Below are 23,402 nucleotides of genomic sequence, written 5' to 3' on the forward strand. Positions count from 1 at the left end.
AATCGTTAGTTTTTTTGTTTGTTTTGCTTTACTTTTGTGTTCATTGTTTTATGCTGTTTTGTAATTATAATTATTATTATTTTTCTTTATTTATTTTTTTTGCTTTTCTTTGTGTGATTGTTTTGTTTGTTTAATTTGTTTTGGCTTTTTTAGGTTTTGTTTTGTTTGTGATTTGCTTTGTTTTTATTTCATTTTTTTTTCTTTTAATGTTTAGCTTTTTTTTTTTGCTTTGTGTGGTTTTGTTTGCATTTTTTATTAAGTTGTTTGGTTTTGTGTTTTATTTAATTAATAGAGTTTGAAATATATATATATTTTTTTTAAGGTGCGTTCACACCAGACGCGACTTGCGTGAATAAATCCAGCTATTCGCACGTAGTTGGACGCTTGAACATTTTGAGTTTACTCTCTTCATTTGCGCGTGAAATTTACTTCACAACAGACGCAAATTCGTCATGGGAGGGGCGTCTGCCACTGGTCAGCGGGAAAGTAGTTGTAAAATAGGTGAATGAGCTCAATTTGCCAGCTTTAGCTTGCTTGTAGTCTCAATATGTTTATATATATATGTAGGTAAAATTGAGTAAAGAGCGTTTTTTTAAAACTTACCAGATTGTCTGACCTCTTCACTCACGTTTCTTCCAAATAAACAAGATCCTTTTTATTCCTGTTTCTATAAAAGTACAATAATGTATGGTACAGCTCCGAGTAACCTCAGACAGCAACGGTGATTTTGTCCTCCATTGTTGTTTCTGATTTCTGCCTCCTTCACTACTAGAGCAAGCTCCTGATTGGTTAACACGGCGCGGATTTTCGCCAAAGTTCAGATTTTTCAATTCTCGCGAATGGCGCTTGAAACGCTCAATGCGCGCCGCTTCATTCGCGCGTTTCGGCCGCGGGATGGCTATTCTCGTCTTTGCATTGACTTAACGTGTAAATCACTCGCGCTTGCCGCTTCATTCGCGTCCGGTGTGAACGCACCATTATTCAGTGATTTAGTTTTGTTTTTTGTTTGTAAATATTATTAATTTTTTGCTTTATTTGTGTGGTTTTGTTTGTTTTTATTTCATTTGTGTTTGTTTTAATGTGTTTTGTTGTTTTATTTAAATTTACTTAGATTTTTTTTTTTTTTTTTTTTTACTTTGAGTGGTTTTGTTTTGTGTTTGTATTCATTTAATTTTTTCTTTTCTCTTTTTTTGGTTTTGTTTGGGTTTTATTTTTATTTTGAATTTTATTTTTGTTTTCATTGTTTTGTTTACATATTAATTTAGTTTTTTTTTTTTTTTTTGCCTGTGTGGTTTTATTGTGTTTTTGTGTGTTCAGTTTTTCAAATTTGTTTAACTTTTCTGTGGTGCGTTTGTTTTGATTTCATTTGGGTTTTTGTTTCATTTTTATAATTTTATTTTGCTTTTCTTTGTGTGTTTTTTTGATTTATATTAATTTGTTTTGCTTTTTTTTTGTTGATTTAGTTTTTTCTTTTATGTGGTTTTGTTTGGGTTTTTGTTTCAATTTGATCTTTTTTGTTGTTTTTGTTTACATTAATTTGTTTTGTTTTATTTCAATGTAATTAGGTATTTGTTTTAAATCTTTTTTTTTTACTTTCAGTGATTTTGTTTTTGTTTGTATTCATTTAACTTTTTTGCTATTCTTTGTGTGGTTTTGTTTGTTTTGATTTGTTTTGTTTTTAGTTTACATAACTTTTTACTTTATTTTTGCTTGTGTGGTTTAATCATGTTTTCGTGTGTTTATTTTTGTTTCAATTGTTTACCTTTTTTGTGGTGTGTTTTTGCTTTTCTTTGTGTGTTTTTTGCTTTATATTATGGTTTTGTTTGGGTTTACATTTCGTTTGATTTTGTTTTAATTGTTGTTTTTTGTTTACATTATTTAATTTTATTTAATTTTTTTTACTTTGAGCGATTTTGTTTTGTGTTTTTGTTTGTATAAATTTATATACTTTTGCTTTTAATTTGTAGTTTTGTTTGGGTTTAAATGATTTTTTTTTTTGTTCTTTTATTGTTTTTTGTTGTGCTTTTTTACATTAGTTTCTTTGCTTGAGTGGTTTTCTTTTTTCTTTTTTCTTTTGTTTTTTATGTTTTGTGTGTTTTTGTATTAATTTGTTTTTTGTTTTTTCATTTTATGGTTCTTTTTTATTTTCTTTGTGTGGTTTTGTTTTGTTGTAGTTTATGTATTTCTTTTATTGTGTTTTGTTTGATTTGTTTCCAGTCTTTTATAACATTTGCTTGTTTTTTTTTTATTTATTTTTTTTATATATTTTATGTGAATTTGTTAAATAATGCTCAATAATAAACCTTTACTAATTTTCTGCTTATTTTCCAGCATCTTTGTCTATATTGTGAATTCAACCCAAATAGAAGACCTCACTCTAGAAGACCAGAGGAGTTTTTATTTCAATTATTTATTTCTTTATACTAAATGTTGAGACTAATTTTCATTCAATGTGATTTTTTTTTTTTTTTTTTTTTTTTTTTTTATTCGCTGCATGGTTTTAAACTGTTACATCAGGTTTAATAGGTAAACCACTAAAGTCAGTAACACTGGGCCTTTTAGCCTGACCCATGATAAAACGAACTCATTAAGCTCGTTCGTATTGCTAGTGTGTGTATATATGTAAATATATGGAAACGTGCTGATATCTGAACCATACGTAACTCAAATTAGCCGCTCAACTTATGCTGTAACAAGATTTTAAGGAAACGATAGACAACATTTACTCACATTACAGGTCTGTGAGAATATAAACTAGTATTTGTTTACATACAGATAGCCTTAATAATGCTGTGAACGTGCAAAATATAGTATTTTGTGACTGTTCCATCGGCAAACTGAAGTTTCCATGTCATTTAACCACTAAAGTCAAGAAAGTTGATTTATTTTTGTATAAAAATAATTTTTAGTGTATGATAGTTTTCTGTTTTCATACTGAGAAGTGCACAAAACAGCCATGTTTCTTTATTTAAACGCTGTTTGGTTTTGTTTTTAAAGGGTTTTGGGTGTGTCCCGAGGTGTTTGGAAGGTTTTTGTATGTTAAAGTTGAGCTGGAGAAAGGATCATGGGAAGTTGGAGTTGCGATGTAAGTGTTGATCAGTTGTGTTTGTGTGAAATTCAGTGGGCATTAAAGGATGTGTGCGAAGGGAATTGCTGTTAAATCTGGTTTGGCTTTGATCCTGAACGTCTTATTCCTCAAAGCTGAGTGCTTGTTTTTATGCTCTTGTGATGTCACTTCCTTTCATTTTTAGTGCTCCTTCAGATGCATTTGGTTACAGACGCTGTCCGAATGCACTTCCCCCTCGACTACAATGGGTTTTGTATTATATTAAAGACTATAGAATACCCTTAAAGGGACTTTGATTATGTTTTCGCCATTTTAATACTCAAAGCCTTTCTAAGTCTATAATTTAAGCCTAAAGGGTTGCAAAAGGAGTGGTTGCGTTGTTGGAATAACTGGAAATATTTTAAAAACATCCTTTTAAAGTTTAATATGGCATGCTAATTGCGGACGATCCACCAATTCTAATACAATATCACAATAATCAACCGAAGTGTTGAAGAAAAGAGAAGCTGAATTTTATTATTATTATTCATATTATTATTTTTAAGTTCTGATATGGTGCTAATTGTGAAGCAGGATGTTTTGTGTGTGTTTGTGTACAGATGGTTCGTGTGGAGGTTGGTATTTGTTGGGAAAGATGTGATGTATCAAATTGGGAAACTGGCATGGAGGGTTTTTTAAAAAAAACATGTTTTTGTATTTGATCTGTGAAACGTTTGTTTTTGTACTCAATGGGCGCTTCTGTGTATTTCCTTTTTTTTTTATTAAAACTTACCAGCTGAATTGCATTTGGTTTGTCTGTTTATTATATGGGACTTTCAACAGAATTGGTGCAAAGTCAAAATTGGAAACATCTTAAAAATGTATATTTTTCCACAAATTTTGTATGTATGCAAATTGTATAATATTCAAGGTACACATTTCTAGTAATTGTGCAGTTAATTCTCATTGTATTCCTCACCTCAAATTTGTTTGAATTTCATTTGTTTGTTTTAATTTTTTCTTTTGTTGTTGTTTTAATTTTAATTTAAATGTAATTTTTTATTTTTATTTTTTTACTTTGAGTGATTTTTTTTTGTTTTTGTTTGTTTTTATTTATTTTGCTTTTCTTTGTATGGTTTCATTTTTTATTTTTTTTATTATTATTGTTATTTTTGCTTGTATAGTTTTGTTTTTGTTTTTTTCATTTGTTTAGGTTTTTTGTGGTGTGTTTGTTTTGATTTTCCTTTAGGTTTTTTATTTTATTTTTATATTTTGTATTGATTTGTTTTCTTTTCTTTTAATTTTTTTTTTTTTGCTTTGTTTTTGTTTGAGTTTTAATTTGTTCTTTGTTGTTTTTTGTTTACATTAATTTTTTTAGTCTTATTTAATTAGTTTTTGTTTCCTTTTAAATGTTTTTTTTACTTTTAGTGATTTTTGTTTTGTGCTTTTGTTTGTATTTATTTTGCTTTTCTTTGTATGGTTTTGTTTGGGTGTTAATTTCATTTGTTTTTTGTTTTTATTTATTTGGTTTACTTTTTTGCTTGTGTGGTTTTGTTTTAGTTTTTCATTTGTTTAGATTTTTTGTGGTGTGTTTTGATTTCATTTAGGTTATTTTATTTTATTTTTCAATTTTTTATTTTATTTTGCTTTTCTGTGTTTTTGTTTGTATTGATTTTGTTTTGTTTTTTTATTTTCTTTTATTAATTTTTTTTTGCTTTTTTGTTTTGGGTTTTAATTTCATTTGTTTTAGTTTGTTCTTTTGTTATGATGTTTTTTATTTTTTTTATTATTATGTTTTTAATTTAAATTTAAGTACTTTTTGTTTCCTTTTAAATGTTTTTTTTTTTTTTTTTTACTTTGAGTGATTTTGTTTTGTGTTTGTATTTATTTTGCTTTTCTTTGTATGGTTTTGTTTGGGTTTTAATTTCATTTTTGTTTTAATTTGTTATTTTGTTGTTTTGTTTAAATATTTTTTTTAGTTTTATTTAAATTTAATTTGCTTTTTTGTTTTCTTTTTTACTTGATTTGTGTTTTTGTTTGTATTCTTTTATTATTTATTTTGCTTTACTTTGTATGGTTTTGTCTGGGTTTTAATTTGTTCTTTTGTTGTTGTTTTTTGTTTACATTATTATTATTATTATTATTATTATTATTATTTTGCTTGTGTGGTTTTATTGTGTTTTTGTTTAGCTTGTTTGTGGTGTGTTTTGATTTCATTTAGGTTTATTATTTTATTTTTATAATTTTTATTTTATTTTATTTTGCTTTTCTTGTGTTTTAGTTTGTATCGATTTGTTTTGCTTTATTTAGTTTTAGTTTATTTATATAGCACAATAAAACAACGGTCGTTGACCATTGTGCTTTACAACAGCAATAAAAAGAATAATATAAAACAATCAAAAACAATAAAAAACAGATAAATAAAACAAAAAAGACAGATAAATAGAATGAGATAGCACAGGAAGTAGTATATACACTTATATAGTAGTATATATTTATGCTTCATTTATTTGATTTTGTTTAGTGCTTTGCATTTATTTATTTTTGCTTTTCTTTGTATGGTTTTGTTTGGGTTTTAATTTCATTTGTTTTTATTTTAAGTTGTTGTTTTGTTGTGTTTTTTGTTTACATAATTGTTTAAATCATTTGTTTTATTTAAATTTAATTAGTTTTCTCTGCAGGTTTTAAAAATAAAACCTAAACATAACCTGCAGGGAACATTTTGGGAACGTTCTTTATAGGTTATTAAAAAGAGAACCTTCAGGGAACGTTCCTAGAATGTTCTGATTTTGTTCACAAAAATAACTAAAAGAGAACCATATGGGAACGTTAACGTTCTATGTTTGAATATTTCCTGATCATAAATGTAGGGGTGTAGGTAAAATCAGCCAATGGACCTAAACATACACTGTTTTGGTAGTCAAAATGTGGGGCACTTTTTCTATACATAAAGTTTCATAATTTACAAAGAAAATAAACAACAATGCAATAAAATGGAAAAACATTGCAACATCAGTTTCATAAATTCTAATTAAGGGGTTAGGGTTTGGGACAGCCACCTCCCAGCTGAAAGTACCAAATAAATGAGACGTTAGTAGTTTTACGCGGATGTCCACTAGAGGTAGCTGCCGCACAGCTGATATCCCTCCGCGCTGGATCACACTAGTAGCCGCTGACAGGATTTTGCTCGTGTCGCGATGCGAAGGTTTGCGGGGTGTTTTAGTGGTCACAAATATACTGTAAGTCTTTTAAAAAGAAAAAAAGTTTTCTTTGGCAGAGATTGTATATTTACAGTCAGCTTACAAATGAAGGGTTATCACTTTGGCAGCCCTCCAGTTTGTGAGGAAGTATCGGGACTATTTTCATCATTTCTAACCTGTTCTGCTCATTATCTGTTATTAAGGCGAATTTAGGATTGTTTAATGCCGAAGGGTTAGCTCATTAATATTAATTAAGTGATTTTATATTTAGAGTTTTGTAAACAGACAGCGTTATTAGTCTAAATGATAAAGTAAAAAAAAAAAACAATTGCCTTCAAAAATGTTGTATTGTATAAATGCTCTATTTAGTCGTTTTAAGTAACTATTACCGGTCTGCTATTGAATGAACTAGTAGCCTAACTTTATGAATAAAATGTTGATTTATATTTTTATCAAACCATGCAATAAGAGCACTTGTAAGATCTATCTCTGCTCTATCCATCTTATATAGTTTAATATATAGGAAAAAAACTAAATATTCAAAAGTTTGGGGTCAGTAAGACATGTAATGTTTTTTAAAGATGTCTCTTATGCTCATCAAGACCGCATTTATTTGATAAAAAATACAGAAAAAAACAACAACGGTCTTCAGTGATCCTTCAGAAATCATACTAATATAATGATTTATTATTAGAATTGTCTGTTAGCTAGTTTTCTTTGATGTTCAGGTTTGTTTGATGAATAAAAAAATACAAAGAACAGCATTTGTTCAAAAAATAAATCTTTTCTAGCAACATAAGTCTTTGCTATCACTTTTTATCAATTAAACACATCCTTGCTGAATAAAAATATTAATTTCTTTAAAAAAAAAAAAATTACTGACCCCAGACAAGTAGTGTATATGGTTAGAAACGATTTCTATTATAAATACACGCTGAATATTGCAGGAATGATGCTGAAAAATTCAGCTTTAATTACAGAAATAAATCAGATTTTTATTGTATATTAGAAGAAGAGCTTTAGAAGAACGTTATTTTATATCGTAATAATATTTCGCAATATTACATTTTTTTTCTTTATTTTTTAATCAAATAAACGTTAAAGCAAAATATATTTATATAATTGTAATATAAAAATCGTATATGAATATATACACACAATATATAAATATTAATTTAGATATTAAAAATGACACATATTTGCTTTAACGAAATATAATAATTGTATAAACGGTAATAATAATAATGTAATAAAGTAAGTAATATAATTCATAATGTAATATAAATCATATGTCATATACAAATTGTATATAAATTTGTCATTCACTTAAATATGATACATTTTATATATATGTTCTCTAACAAAATATACAATAAATATAAATTGTAAATATATACACACACACACACACTATATACAAATATTAATTTAAATATTATAAATTATATTATAATCGCTTTAACGAAATATACAATAAATGTATAAATATAAAACAGTAATTATTAATTTAAATATATCTAACTTCATGTATTTGCTTTAACAAAATGTATAGCAAATATAAATCATATATATATATATATATATATATATATATATATATGTATATATATGCATATACATATACATATATATGTGGTAGTTATTAATTTAAATATATAAATATAAATCATAATTAAATATTTAATTAATAATTTAAATATACACTTCACATATATCTGCTCTAATAAAATAAATATAATAAATATATATATATATGCATGCACAATGTACATAATTTAGCTATTTCTTAATTTATCATTTTTTATTTAAAAAAATATGTACAAAATTCATATTTTAATTTAATAATTATTACTTTTTATATTTATTTATTTTTGTCTGCTTGCATAGCCTAGTTAATATTCATAGGCCATGGTTTGATTGGGTACTTTGCCTATGGCACAAACTGAGCAATGTTCATTTTAAACCAAATAAATAATTTATAGTTTACAGTATGTACTTAGCACAGACTTTCTGTTGACAAAATTACATTATTATTATTATTTTTTTACAATACATTACTGCTATCAATGTCATTGCTGTTGTAAATAATACATTCCCTAATCACATACTTCTGCAAAGTCATACTTGTGGTGCGCATAATCGCTCAGTTATTGTGTTTGTACAGCCTCCTCTTCCTCCCTCGTCCTCCTCCAGACCCCAGCCAGAGAGTGTAATTACCCAGAGGAGAGAGCAGGACCGTGGGCATCTGCAGGACTCGCATTACTGCGACACTATGTGTGTGTGTGTGTGTGTGTGTGTGTGTGTGTGTGTGACCGTTAGAAACCGTTGGAGGGTGTAATATTGACTGGGAGGAGTCAGAAGCTGTGATTTGCAGATCCTTTGATGGATGATTCCTCTATGTGAATGAGGGAGGACGCGTGTGGGAGAAGATTGTACGACTCTGTCTTTTTTTTCCAGAGCTCTACCCCAGAGGAAAGAAAGAGAAAGAGAGAGAGGGGAACCACTATAGAAAGACAAGCACCGCACAAAGACCAGACAAAAAACAGCCTGGAGAGAAGAAAATAACAAGTGCTGTTATTCCTGAGGGATCCGCGGTCTGTTAGCTGTACTTTTACTCTTTGTTTTTGAGTGTTTTAAGCACTGATACCTGTCTTGTAGTTTATGTTTGGGCATTCGCAGCTACTATAGAGGTTCAGACCTGCTTCTTTGAGCTTTGGTTTGGAGATGCCGGTCAGGACCGGCTGTCTGAACGCCGAACTGATGCTTCCCAGCTGTGGTGTGTGGATTTGGGGTTTGTTGAGCGCCCTTCTCCTGGCGGGTCGGTCTGGAGCGTGTCCTCCTCACTGCTCCTGCACGGGCACCACTGTAGACTGCCATGGACTTGCCTTCAAAAACGTGCCACGAAATATACCAAAGAACACAGAACGACTGTGAGTATCATCTGCTGAGTGCACCTGTGTCACCATACGTCACTCTAATGTGTGTGCATGATTATCAGTTTGTGAATGGCGCTGATTGCCTTTTTTGACTTTAATGTGATATATTTTAGATGCTTGATGCTTAAAAATTTTATTTGTGAAGCGTATCTTGTGATATTTTGCATCTATGATACTCCAAAAGTTGCATCTGGCAACTTAAGGAATGTTCTGGGTTCAGAACAAGTGGAAAACTATATATCTTCAAGTTATATCAGTATCATATTGATTATTATTATACTGATTAATATACCGATATTAAAGTTTTTTTTATATCGGTATCAGATATTAGTTATATTTAGATTATCATGGAAATATATAGTGAGGCAAATATTATAATAATGGATGCACAATATACCTTTACCATATTAATTATTATACAGACTATTAAACCGATATTAGAGAGTCTTTTTTTTTACATATCGGTATCAGATATTGGTTATATTTACATTATCATAAAAATATATGGGGAGGCAAATATCATTATTATGGATGCACAATTTATCAGTGCCATATTGATTATTGTTATACTGATTATTAAACCGATATTAAAGATTTTTTTAAAATACCGGTATCAGATATTGGTTATATTTACATTATCATAAAATTATATGGGGAGGCAAATATTATTATTATGGATGCACAATTTATCAGTGCAATATTGATTATTGTTATACTGATTATTAAACCGATATTATAGTTGTTGTTTTTTTAAATATGGGTATCAGATATTGGTTATATTTAGATTATCATGGAAATATATAGTGAGGCAAATATTATAATAATGGATGCACAATATACCTTTACCATATTAATTATTATACAGACTATTAAACCGATATTAGAGAGTCTTTTTTTACATATCGGTATCAGATATTGGTTATATTTACATTATCATAAACATATATGGGGAGGCAAATATTATTATGGATGCACAATTTATCAGTGCAATATTGATTATTGTTATACTGATTATTAAACCGATATTAGAGATTTTTTTTAAATATCGGTATCAGATATTGGTTATCTTTAGATTCTTATGGAAATATACGGGAAAGAAAATATTATAATAATGGATGCAAAATATGCCTTTACCATATTAATTATTATACTGATTATTAAACCGATATTAGAGAGCTTTTTTAAAATATTGGTATCAGATATTGGTTATCTTTAGATTATCATAGAAATGTATCGGGGGCAAATATTATTATTATGGATGCACAATATATCATTGCCATATTAATTATTGTTATACTGATTATTATACCGATATTATAGATTTTTCTTAAAAAATATGGGTATCAGATATTGGTGAGATTTAGATTATCATGGAAATATACAGGGAGGCAAATATTATAATTAAGGATGCACAATATATCAGTATCATATATTGATTATTGTTATAATGATTATATACCGATAGTAGAGATTTAAAAAAAATATCATATCAGGTATTGGTTATATTTATATTATCATGAAAATATATGGCGAGGCAAATATAACAATTATGGATGCACGATATATGAGACCATATTTATTATTATTATACCAATTATTTTACCGATATTATAGTTGTTGTTTTTAAATATCGGTATCAGATATTGGTTATATTCAGATTATCATGGAAATATATGGGGAGGCAAATATTATAATTAAGGATGCACAATATATCAGTACCATATCGATTATCAGCGTATATTTTAGATATTTTTAATCATCAATATCAGATAGTGATTATATTTCAATTATCAATGCTGTTATTGAACACTCCCTTTAAGTTAATATTTAAAATCAATAATAATTTAATAACAGTTTTAAATCTAACTGTTAACAAAGCTAAAAATTAATGTCCATTTGCATATTGTATTTTTTTTTTTGTGATACGTTAATTCACTTTAAAGCTTTATTGTAATGCATTTCTTTTTGTATTTAAACATATTTTATTTAAGAATTTAATTTATTTAGACACAGTAGTATAGACTTTTAATATTGGCCATTTCTTTAGATGTAGTAATAAAGTAAAATAAAATATTACATGAAAAACTTACAAATGTTTCCCTGGCAACAAACTGAAATAAAGTAAGTTTAAAGTGCTAAAATAAGTTCAAGTACTAAAGCTATGAAAACAGAAAAAAATAAAGCTAAATAGAAATTTTAAATATAAAAAATAATTTAAAATGTTAAGAAGTATATAATGCTAAATTAACACTGGCAATAACGTGAATATAATTATCAAATTATCGGTATCAGCTAAATGTTAAAAATCGGTGCATTGCTGTTTAAAAATTACAGCTACCTCACTTAAGTATTATGTATTAGCTAAATAAAATCACTAAGCTTGTCTGTGGACAACTCAATCCTTTACATTCTGACCATGTAAGTCAGTAAACACAGTAACATTTGCGTTACGTGCTTCAAGAATCCAGAGTCCAGAGTGTTTACATTGAGAAAAATCAATTTTACAGGAATTATGTCAGTTTACGCATAATAGATAGTGAGATGATAGATAGATAGCTAGGTAGAGTGTGCACAGTCAGCACTATGTTATTCAGAGAAAGTCCAGCACAATTGTTTTGTTCTGGTTTTGTTTACAGTGTCGGCCTTTAAATTATGCACTGGCTCTGTATATGAGCATGTTTGTGTGTCTGAGAGGTTAGAGTATCTCATGTCAGAGCTCTCAAAGTGTGTCCATCAAACCCTCTGTGCGGCTCAAGAGATGTCAAAGTAACTGATACTGCAGGACATAATGTCCATTGATTTGGAGGATGTAATTCCGGTTACCTTCCTCCTCGAGTGCGCTTTCAGATGATACTGAGGTGTATCGTGTTTGTTTTCTGAGATTGTTGTGTTATACAGCAGTGCCTCATATTGCAAATCTTGCACTTATAGGAACTGTTCACTCAGAAATGAAGACTCTGTCATGTCGTGCCAAACCTGTATGACTGACTTTATTCTTTCTTCTAAGTTTACGAAAATACAATGAAAGTCAATAGGGTTCAAAAGTTTTACACTTTAAAAAAGTATCGGAAAAGTACTCCGTACAATTTCTTTGATTACATTCTGGTTTTGTAAATCGGAATTGTTCATTACATGGCACACTGCTACTTCTTCTGCGGCGAACAAGGTCCATCTTCTATTGTCAAAAATGTAGTGATGTATGAAGCAGAACTCACACAGAAGTCATTTTCAAACCAAGATACCTTCTGCTGGCCATCGGGGAAATCCATGTGACCAGCTTGAATCCATTCTGCAAAGAATCTGCAAAGGGAAATCTTTCGCCCTTACCCAAAATTCTCAATCACGTGGATTCTAATTGAAATGACTGGATTTCACCCTCCACCGTAATTCTGACCAGACCTTAACGTCTTGGACTCTTTCCTCGGCAGGAATGATGTTTCAGGACCAACAAACAATTCAGGAAAGTGCCGCAATGAACAATGAAAAGGCATTTAGATGGGGTTCAATGTGTTCAACCCTGTTGAACAATTAGCAGTGAAAGCAATATTGATAACAACCAGCAGCTCTATAGTGAGGAGGACATTCCCTAGGGGATGCACAGCAAAGAGAGTCATTTATCAAGGAGACTGCACTAGCCAAATAATATCCCCCCATCGTCCCCTGAGCTTTGCCCCTGCAGTGGTAAAGAATGGAGCTGCAGAGGCGCCGTTATTTGAGTTGGCTGGGGGGAGGCGGGGGGTCGTGAAGGAGGGCAAAAGGCTGCTGAGGGTTGCAGCGCTCAAACGGCTCAACATGATATCACTGGCCAATAATAGAGTTTGGAACAGACAGGATATCTGTGTACATGCTGTTTTTGCCTTTTGAATTAAATTAATTGAAGGCGAATGTAAACTGATTGATTAGATCGTCATATTAAATATCTGGTGTAGGGTATCTTGTATCTCAAATGTTCTGTAAAAGAATTCAGTGTAAGCCTAGCTGTTTATATTGAATCAGAAGTGAGTGGTAGGGGGGTCAAACACTGAAGGTGCATAGGTACATAAGTAACAGGGTTGAAAATGTAGCCTAAATTGATCTGTCACTTAGTAGATCTTAGCCAGTTTGGGACCAGGTGTTAGTTTCTGGTTCAGAATGGGATGGTTGATTGTTAGGGGCCGAACTCTGAAGGTATGTAGATGCTTAAGTAAGAGCACTGATAGGGCTTATAGGCCTCCTGGACAGATTATGAACTCGGCCTTTCCTCAAATCATGTTTTAGGGTAAGGCTGAAAATTGCTTGGCCATGTCTGACCAGGGCCAGGGCTTGCCCATATGTTTATGTATATGCCAGAATGGGTAACAGGGTTGAAACTGTAGCCTACATTAATTAATCTGTCGCTTAGTAGGTCTTAGCTAGTTTGGAAACAGATGTTGGTTTCCACACAAATAAAGTCTAATAAATTAAACATATGAGGTTGAATCTGAAGTATGGGTGGTCAAACTCTGAATGTGTGTAGGTGCTTATGTGGGGCACTGCTATGGCTTATGGGCCTCCTTCACAGGTTATGGACTGAAAATTACTTGGATACCCTTAGATTTGTCCCAACCTCTCCCCCTGTGTTAATGTATATGACAGAATAGGAAACAGGGTTGAAAATGTGGCCTATATCAATGTGTTACTTAGTAGATCTAAGCTTGTTTGGGAACAGATGTTGGTTTCTACAAAAAATAAAGTCCAATAAATTAAATATAGTGTATGTTCAGTGTAAAATATTCAGATGAGGTTGAATCTGAAGTAGGGGATGGGTTGATTGTTAGGGGCAAAACTCAAAATTGCTTGGCCCTCTGTCTGACCAGGAAACCTTATGATTGTCCCAAGCTTTCCCATGTGTTTATGTATATGCAAGAATGGGTAACAGGGTTGAAACTGTATTCTACATTAATGAATCTGTCGCTTAGTAGATCTTAGCTAGTTTGGGAACAGTTGTTGGTTTTCACACAAATAAAGTCCAATAAATTAAATATATGTTTAGTGTAAAATGTTTAGAAGAGTTTGAATCTGAAGTATAGCACTGATGATTTTTAGGGGCCAAACTCTGAAGCTATGTAGATGCTTATGTAGGGGCGCTGATATGGCTTATGGGCCTCCTAGACAGGTTGTTGACTCAGACTTCACTTGAAATCATGTTCTAGGGGTAAGGCTGAAAAGTGCTTGGCTCTCTGTCTGACCAGGACCCTTATGATCAGCCAGCCTTTCCCCTGTGTTGATTTCTATGCCAGAACAGGTAAAATTTCAATTCAGAATAGGTTGAATCTGAAGTATGGGATGAATTGATTGTTAGGGGCCGAACTCTGAATGTGTGTAGGTGCTTATGTTGGGCATTACAAGGGCCAATTTTCATGTTATTGACTGTGAATTGCTTGGCCACTGTCTGACCCGGACCCTTAGAATTGCCCCTACCTTTTCCCCTGTGTTTATGTATATGCAATAATGGGTAACAGGGTTGAAATTATCCATTAAATTAAATATATGTTCGGTGTAAACTCAGCTGTTCATGAGAGATTGAACCAGAAGTGACAGGTAGTGGCTAAACACTGAAGGTGCATGCCAGAATAGGTAACAGGATTGAAAATGTAGCCTAAATAAATCTGTCTCTTAGTAGATCTTGGCTAGTTTTGGGACCAGATGTTGGTTTCTACAAAAATAAAGTCCTATAAATATCATTTATGTTGAGTATAAACTTAGTTTTTCATAAGTGTTTGTGCAGGGGCACTACTAGTGTTTCTGGGTCCCCTGGACAGGTTATTACCTCGGGCTCCCCTCAATATCGTATTCTGGGGGGACGCTGAGTTCACTGGACCCATCATCTGAGCAGGGCTTTCATGCTCATCCCAACTATTCACCTGTGTTTATGTATATGCCAAAGTGGGTAACAGGGTAGCAAGTTACAGGGTTGAAAATGTAGCCTAAAATAATCTCTTACATTGTATATTTTAGCTAGTTTGGGGCCAGATGTTGGTTTCTACAAAAACAAAGCCTAGTAAATATGTTTTAGTGTAAACCTAGCTGTTTATAAAAAGTTGTGTCTTAAGTATGGGATTTTGGTTGTTAGGGGCCAAAGTCTGAGGGTGTGTAGATGTACAGGCAGAGACAATGGGCCCTCTGGACAGGCTAAATGGCATCCCACATGACCGGGGCCTTCATCCTGGTCCCAACTATCCCCTGTGTTTATGTATGTTCCTGAATAGGTAACACGGTTGCAAGTTACAGGGTTGAAAATGTAGCTTAAATTAATCTGTCACTCAGTAGACTAAGTGACAGATTTAAGCTAGAATTTCAACCTTGACTGGGGCTCCCCTCAAAATCATTTTTTCTGGGTAATTCTGAAATCGCTGGTCTTCCCATCTGACCAGGGCCCATAGAATTGTCCCAAATTTTTCCCTGTTACAGCTTCCTTGAGTTTGTATATGCCAGAATGGGGGATAGGGTTGCAAGTAACAGGGTTGAAAATGTAGCCTGAATTAATTTATCACTTGTGTTTGGTTTCTTGTTTATTTTTGGTCATTCATTGGTCAGTAACTTAGGTAACAGGGTTGATCCTGAATTAGTCAATATTACAAATTTGTGTAAAAATTAAGAAAACACATTGACTTTATGTACTTGTCTTTCTGACATGGTGTATAAAGCTTCCAACTGATGTATTTTCCTGGGAAACACTATTTAAAAAAAAAAATGTTCCCATACATTTTCCACCAAGACTCACTTTGAATTTATTTTCCACCATGATGAAACATACTTTTTTTTTTATATTCCGATCTTCATATTTGAAACAAATGACCTTCAGACTGTGAAAATGACTTAAACAATTCATAATATTCAAAACTGTTTTTCTGTAACACCAACAAATTTGACTTTGAAGACCCAGACATTGTAAATAATTAAATCTGCTCAACCTTGTTTCACTGAGCAAAAACAATCCAAAAGAAGCCACCCAAAGGTTACTTCTGCTTAAAAAAAACATGTTAATTGCTTTTTTGTCAAATGAATTATTATTTCCCTAATATATTTTCCAAAGATTACTTGGCCCTTATAATGAACCGCTGTAAATGCATGAATTATATATAGACTCTTTATTGCCACACAAGCGCTGGTGGAAATGAAGGTCTTCTGGCTATGTGTATATCTGTGACAAGCTATTAGCTTCCTTTTCAACCTCTCAAGGAAACTGTAGGGATGTATAGCAGATGAAGAGATCAAGCTGCTTTTGTGTCCAATTTTCCACGTTAATGGTCCCAGTGTTGGCCGCAGATGCTGGACTAATTAAAGGATTAAAGGAGTCACTTCATTCACTGCCCTGATTGGTCACACCTGGGCTCTTTTCCACAGTAGTGCCATTACAGCCCGTGTCCCAGGTGACACTAGTCTACATGCGTGTGCAAATGTATATTTACCACTACAAAAGGGGCAGTCTGTCAGCATTCACCTCTTAACAATGAATGCAACCCTTTTGTATGTGGACATTATGGTCTTTGTGGATTTTATTTCCATTTCTTAGGTTTCAGTTTATTCAGGCATGTGTGCCAGTGTTCAAAAAGCATCTAAATTGATCTCATGACTGTCAGGGACAAACTATTGAGATATTAATTAGATCTTCTAGATGACTTTTCTTTAATCAGTGATTTTGCATGATTTTCTGTTAAAATGCACAAACTGAATTATCAAAAATCAACGTTATTTAGGCCTCACCTTGCCTAAGCTCTTTTCATACATGAATGTATCTTTCCCTCTTACCATATTATATTTCTTCTCTACATTAAATATGAATACATTTAAAAAATATTAACAAATAATATAATATCAGAATGGGTAACAGGGTTGAAAATCTAAAATAAGCTAGTTTGCAGTCAAATGTTGGCTTGCGGTTTAGCATAAATTAAGAAAATATTTGTTAGGTTCTTTTCTCAACATTACAACAACAAAAACTTTGGTAACAGGGTTGACAGTTTGCGTACAAATTTAGAAAGTGGATCAAAATTTTAAGTTAAGAACCTCTTTCTTCTTGCATTTAAAGGGACTTGAACTCAAACAACCTCACACATCTTGGCAAGGACGACTTCGCTGGCCTGAAGCACCTCCGAATTTTGTAAGCTTTATTCATTTATTTTCTTCCCATCAGTCTTATTTCTGTTGTATTTTGTACATTTTGACATTCAGACATTTAAACACACATTTATATATGTCACAAAGACAGCCCGGAGGCTGACAAGAGCACACTTTAACATGTAAACAACAATTAACAAGCAAACAGTTTTATTGTATTTTAATTACAGTTTGTATGCTTTTAGAGGATGGAATGTGTGGCCGTTCTTTACACACCCCTTCCTCCACTTTGTGTTTAATATTGTTTTCTAACTTTCACTGTGCATTACTCTATCAATCTCTACAGGCACCTCATGGATAACCAGATCGCTACTATCGATAGAGGAGCCTTCAATGATCTGAAGGAGCTGGACAGACTGTGAGTTTAGAAATACACATTAATTCTATCTATAATACAGTATTCTGGTTTGAAAGCTTCAACACTGTAAAACCTCACTGTATATATATCAGAATAGGTAACAGGGTTGAAAATATCTAAAATAAGCTGCCTTGAGCCAAATGTTGGCTTGCAGTTTACCATAAATTAAGATAATATTTGAAAGATTTTTTTCCTAAACTTGAGATTAACAATTACTATATTAACAGGGTTGACTACAATTAGAAAACTGGCACAAATTATTATGTTTAATGGATCAGGCTTTTATGGCTCATTCCTGATATATGAAATGATCTACTATTTTGAAATGGAACAGTTTATTGAAGCTTTAGACAAAATCTAAAAACCGAAGTCTCTCTGTCTCTCTCATACATAACAGGTAACAGGGTTGAAAATATCTTAACTAAGCTAGTTTGGGCCAAATATTGGCTTGCACTTTACCATAAGTAAAGAAAATATTTGTTAGGTACTTTTCCTAAGTAACTTGATATTAACAATTACTATGGTAACAGGGTTGACTACAATTAGAAAACTGACACAAATTACTTTCTAGAAAGCAACAGCATGTTGGAACAATTATTATATTTGATGGATCAGGCTTTTTTGGCTCATACCTGACATATAGTCTCTATATAGGTAACAGGGTTGAAAATATCTAAATTAAGCTAGCTTGAGCCAAATGTTGGCTTGTAGTTTACCATAAATTAAGCAAATATTTGTAAGGTTTTTTTCCTAAATAACTTGACATTAACAATTACTATAGTAACAGGGTTGACTACAATTAGAAAACTGGCACAAATTATTTCCTGGAAAGCGACAGCATGTCGGGACAATTATTATGTTTAATGGATCAGGCTTTTATGGCTCATTCCTGATATATGAAATGATCTACTATTTTGGAATGGAACAGTTTATTGAAGCTTTACAGGGTTTAACAGGGTTGAAAATATCTTAACTAAGCTAGTTTGGGCCAAATGTTGGCTTGTAGTTTATCATAAATAAAGAAAATATTTGTTAGGTACTTAAATAACTTGATATTAACAAGTACTATGGTAACAGGGTTGACTACAATTAGAAAACTGGCACAAATTACTTTCTAGAAGCAACAGCATGTTGGAACAATTATTATATTTGATGGATCAGGCTTTTAAGGCTCATATAGCATGACAGTGTGAAAAATATGGGGCTGATAACTGAGGAGAAAAAGCACCTCAGTTTTATTTAAAGGCCCAAACTGAGCAAAAATATGCAATTTGTTGCAGATGCTGATATTTATCTTGAACTAAAAGTAAGATGAAATTCTGGTTCTGTTGTAAATCAATGAGACTTTTTTAAAGGTGCCATAGAATGGAAAACTGTGTTTACCTTGGCATAGTTAAATAATAACAGTTCAGTACATGGACATGACATACCATGAGTCTTAAACACCAACATTTCCTCCTCCTTATATAAATCTAGTGTTTGCAAAAGACCACCGAAAAGTAGGTCAATTCCAGCATAACACGGACTGTTACGAAACTTTCCAGAGATCGTTAATAGTTACGCCCCCAACACTTGCATCGCCCTATCATCGGTAACGTCAGTACATCAGTATATATCAGAATAGGTAACAGGGTTGAAAATATCTAAATTAAGCTAGCTTGAGCCAAATGTTGGCTTGTAGTTTACCATAAATTAAGCTAATATTTGTAAGATTTTTTTTTCCTAAACTTGAGATTAACAATTACTATATTAACAGGGTTGACTACAATTAGAAAACTGGCACAAATTATTTCCTAGAAAGCGACAGCATGTCGGGACAATTATTATGTTTAATGGATCAGGCTTTTATGGCTCATTCCTGATATATGAAATGATATACTATTTTGAAATGGAACAGTTTATTGAAGCTTTAGACCATAACAGAGCATTTCATTCTAGGGCCAAATCCTAGGGTTGTAAATGGACCTGTAAAACCATTTCTGGAGATTTTTTGCCCTTTCCTATGCCATATACCTTCTATGTAGATATCAGAGAACAATTTAAAAATATTGTGTAAATGCATTCTATGGCACCTTTAAATAGTTTAGCAGACTACTTACATAAAATGAAATGACTATTAGTCATCACTCTATATCTGTCAAAAATGTTTTAAGATGATATTTAAATGCTAAGTTTTATGATTAAAGCTCTGTATATAGTAGCTGTTCTTCTTGAAATATTCATCCGATAATGTTGATAATTTAGAGGCCCTCGAAATTTGCATATCAAAAAGGTTATAGTAGGATTAATAAGGATAGTGTTAATACACAATTTATAGCATCTAACCCTCAGGTTCTGTTGAAATTGACTACATTTCTAATATCTGGGCTCTCAGAGTCCCCAAAGCTGGATGTGTAAGATTAATCATAGTCATTTTGAAATTAACCTTCACTTTCCCTTTTTGACGTATTTTCAATATGTTACTATGACCTAATAAAAATCCAGACTTTACAAAAGAATCATGGAGGATTAAGCACTGTGTCTGGAATCCAATATAGTAACATCGCTTTTTTGGGGATCAATTTGACTTTTCAAATTAACTGCATTAATTCATGTTTTATATCATTTTCCCAAATTAGGTTTCCTGAGCCGTATGTCTATGTACTCCCCTCAGGCATCTCAACTGATATCAGAATGGGCAACAGGGTTGAAAATATCTAAATTAAGCTAGTTTGGAGCCAAATGTTGGCTTGTGGTTTACCACAGATTAAGAAAATGTTTATATGTGACCCTGGAGCACAAAACCAGTCTTAAGTAGCACGGGTATATTTGTAGCAATAGCCAACAATACATTGTATGGGTCAAAATAATCGATTTTTCTTTTATGTCAAAAATCATTAGGATATGAAGTAAAGATCATGTTCCATGGAGATATTTTGTAAATTTCATACTGTAAATATATTACAATTAAATTTTTGATTAGTAATATGCATAGCAAATAACTTAATTTGGACAACAATAAAGGAGATTATCTCACTATTTAGATTTTTTCGGCACCCTCAGATTTCAGATTTTTAAATAGTTGTATCTCGGCCAAAATTTGGCCTATCCTAACAAATAATTTATTCAGCTTTCAGAAGATATATAAATACAGAAACATTTACCCTTATGACTGGTTTTGTGGTGCAGGGTTACGTATTTATAATAAATTTACAATTGCAATAATTTTGGTAACAGGGTTGACAAATACAGTCGACATTACAATTTGTATAACTAAATAGAAACTGCCGCAAAATTGATTTCTTTGAAAGCTATAGCATGCAACGACAACTACTAAGTAATCTTCAAACTGGGTTGAATTGTGAGCCGTATGTCTTTGTGCATCCCTCAGGCGTCTCAACCGAAACCGTCTCCAGCAACTCCCAGAGCTCCTGTTCCTGAAAAATCCCGCTCTCTCCAGACTGTGAGTGACTGTTTCCTTATCAGAAACATCAGGAAATGCTTGTTGAGATGGAACCACCCGTTCTCACATAAAATCATGACTAACAGTAGCATGTGGCTAAATTGACTAGCTTCTACCAATAAATTTGTGCCACCTTGTGTAGCAACTTCCTGAACAATTGCTTCTTAGGTTTCTTCTTCTTAAGTTAGTTAGCTGTGGTTAGTCAAGGTTTTGAAAGGTTAGCCTTTCTGAAAAAGAAATACACTTTTGCATACTTTGAAAAAAAGAGTACTAATTATGGAAATAACGTTACATTACATTTACTGCAAACTGAATATGTTTTCAGACAGTTAAATGCATGTTTATATCCATATTTATATATTTTCTACGAAATATGACAATAAACATTACCCCTGATGTGCATACAGCAACTTCCTGGACATTGACGTTCAATAATAGCTTAGGTTAGTTAGCCGTGGTTAGTCAAAGAGTATATATATCATTGAATGCAGATACAGTTGGTAAAGTCTGCACTGTCGGGGGCAGTGGGTCAAAAAGGAAACTATGTAGGAATGTGTGGGAGTTCGGAAAGAGGCATAATAGGTGTGAACAAATAGTTAAGGACAGCTGTGTTTGCTTGTTATTTGGTTGTTTGTTCATGCCATTTCACACGTTGTCTCATTAGCAAGTTGCCATATGGATGTAGTGCGTTCAGTCAATCTGCCTTCGAACACCCCCAACCACCCACATATGCCTTTAGGGAAAGATGTCTGCTATTATAAATGAAATTCATAAGGTCTTTTTCCTTCAGAGACGCTCGTTTTGGTAACCTCAGGAATATTGGTTTATGATAATGTGGGTCGTGTGGGTTTCTTTCCTGCTCTTTGTTTGAATTTTGTGGCGAATGGTTAAACAAAGCAAGCGCTAGTTCATTAAAACAAGTAATAGTCTCCTAATACTTGAAGATTCATTAGGCTAGCTTTGCTAATTGGCGCCATGGTGGCGTTCTCCACGCACAATAATTAACACGTTTAATTAAGAGGGGAAATAACGGGTGATTGCTAATTATGATTGGTATGTAGATTTTTTTCCTCAACTCTGTCACTACTGGTAGCAAAAATTTTCATTTGCGCTAACCGGGTGTGAACTTAGCTAAGAACGTATGTTCCGAACCAATGACGATGACAGAAAAGACTAATTATTCTTCAGCGTTCATGTTATTCTGTCTCCTTCATTTGACAGGATACTGTAGCGTGAAAAGCTTCGTTCCAAAACCTAGTGAGCCGCCTATCGAAACAGCATTTTAAAAACTGTACGCTCGCTCCAAACGCATACGCTGATTTGAATAGTAGGAATTAGAATAATAGTGCCTTCTAAGGAAACTCATTTAGGACAAAATCATAAATCTCACCATCCTTTGTAAATAAAAATCCCATAAATGAATTGCAACAAGCTCAGTCCAACAAAAAAATATGATGGAGGATAATAATGCAGGAACATTTCCATTATAAATATATATGTGACCCTGGACCACAAAACCAGTCATAAGGTTAAATTTTACAAAACTGAGATGTATACAACATATGAAAGCCCAATAAATAAGCTTTCTATTGATGTATAGTTTGTTAGGGTAGGACAATATTTGGCCGAGATACATCTATTTGAAAATCTAGAATCTGAGGGTGCAAAAAAATCTAAATACTGAGAAAAACACCTTTAAAGTTGTCCAATTAGGTTCTTAACAATGCATATTACTAATCAAACATTTCATTTTGATATGTTTACAGTAGGAATTTTACAAAAAATCTTCATGCAACATGATCTTTACTTAATTTCCTAATGATTTTTGGCATAAAAGAAAAATCAATAATTTTGACCCATACAATGTATTTTTGGCTATTGCTACAAATATACCCCAGCGACTTAAGACTGGTTTTGTGGTCCAGGGTCACATTTTATGGTTCGTTGAGTACTATAATGTATTGATAAAATGTAGTTTTACTCAATATTTTTGTGTTTATTAGCATATTCATTTGGAATACACTTGTGAAGAAGTGCACTTATGTGACCCTGGACCACAAAAATATTTGTCGCAATAGCTAAAAAAATACATTGTATGGGTCAAATTGATCAATTTTTCTTTTATGACAAAAACCATTAGGATATTACGTAAAGATGATGTTCCATGAAGATATTTTGTACATTTCCTACTGTAAATATATCAATACTTCATTTTTGATTAGTAATATGCATTGCTAAGAACTTAATTTGGACAACTTTAAAGGCGATTTTCTCAGTATTT

At 32.1% G+C, this 23,402-nt stretch overlaps 2 protein-coding genes across 2 annotated transcripts in view; both read left to right on the top strand.

The window, feature by feature from the left end:
• arhgap19 (Rho GTPase activating protein 19) overlaps positions 1-8,849 on the top strand; it is a 27,555-nt gene extending 18,706 nt beyond the window's left edge. The window contains 2 exon segments of the mRNA XM_073843779.1: positions 8,411-8,483; positions 8,704-8,849. Of these exon segments, the coding sequence (XP_073699880.1) occupies positions 8,411-8,483; positions 8,704-8,849 (219 nt within the window).
• slit1b (slit homolog 1b (Drosophila)) overlaps positions 8,802-23,402 on the top strand; it is a 53,058-nt gene continuing 38,457 nt past the window's right edge. Inside the window, 4 exon segments of the mRNA XM_073843780.1 lie at positions 8,802-9,176; positions 17,233-17,304; positions 17,608-17,679; positions 21,050-21,121. Of these exon segments, the coding sequence (XP_073699881.1) occupies positions 8,971-9,176; positions 17,233-17,304; positions 17,608-17,679; positions 21,050-21,121 (422 nt within the window). The 5' untranslated portion in view covers positions 8,802-8,970.

Source organism: Garra rufa, chromosome 7 (genome assembly GCF_049309525.1).
Source record: "Garra rufa chromosome 7, GarRuf1.0, whole genome shotgun sequence".
In the NCBI taxonomy this organism is placed as follows: domain Eukaryota; kingdom Metazoa; phylum Chordata; class Actinopteri; order Cypriniformes; family Cyprinidae; genus Garra; species Garra rufa.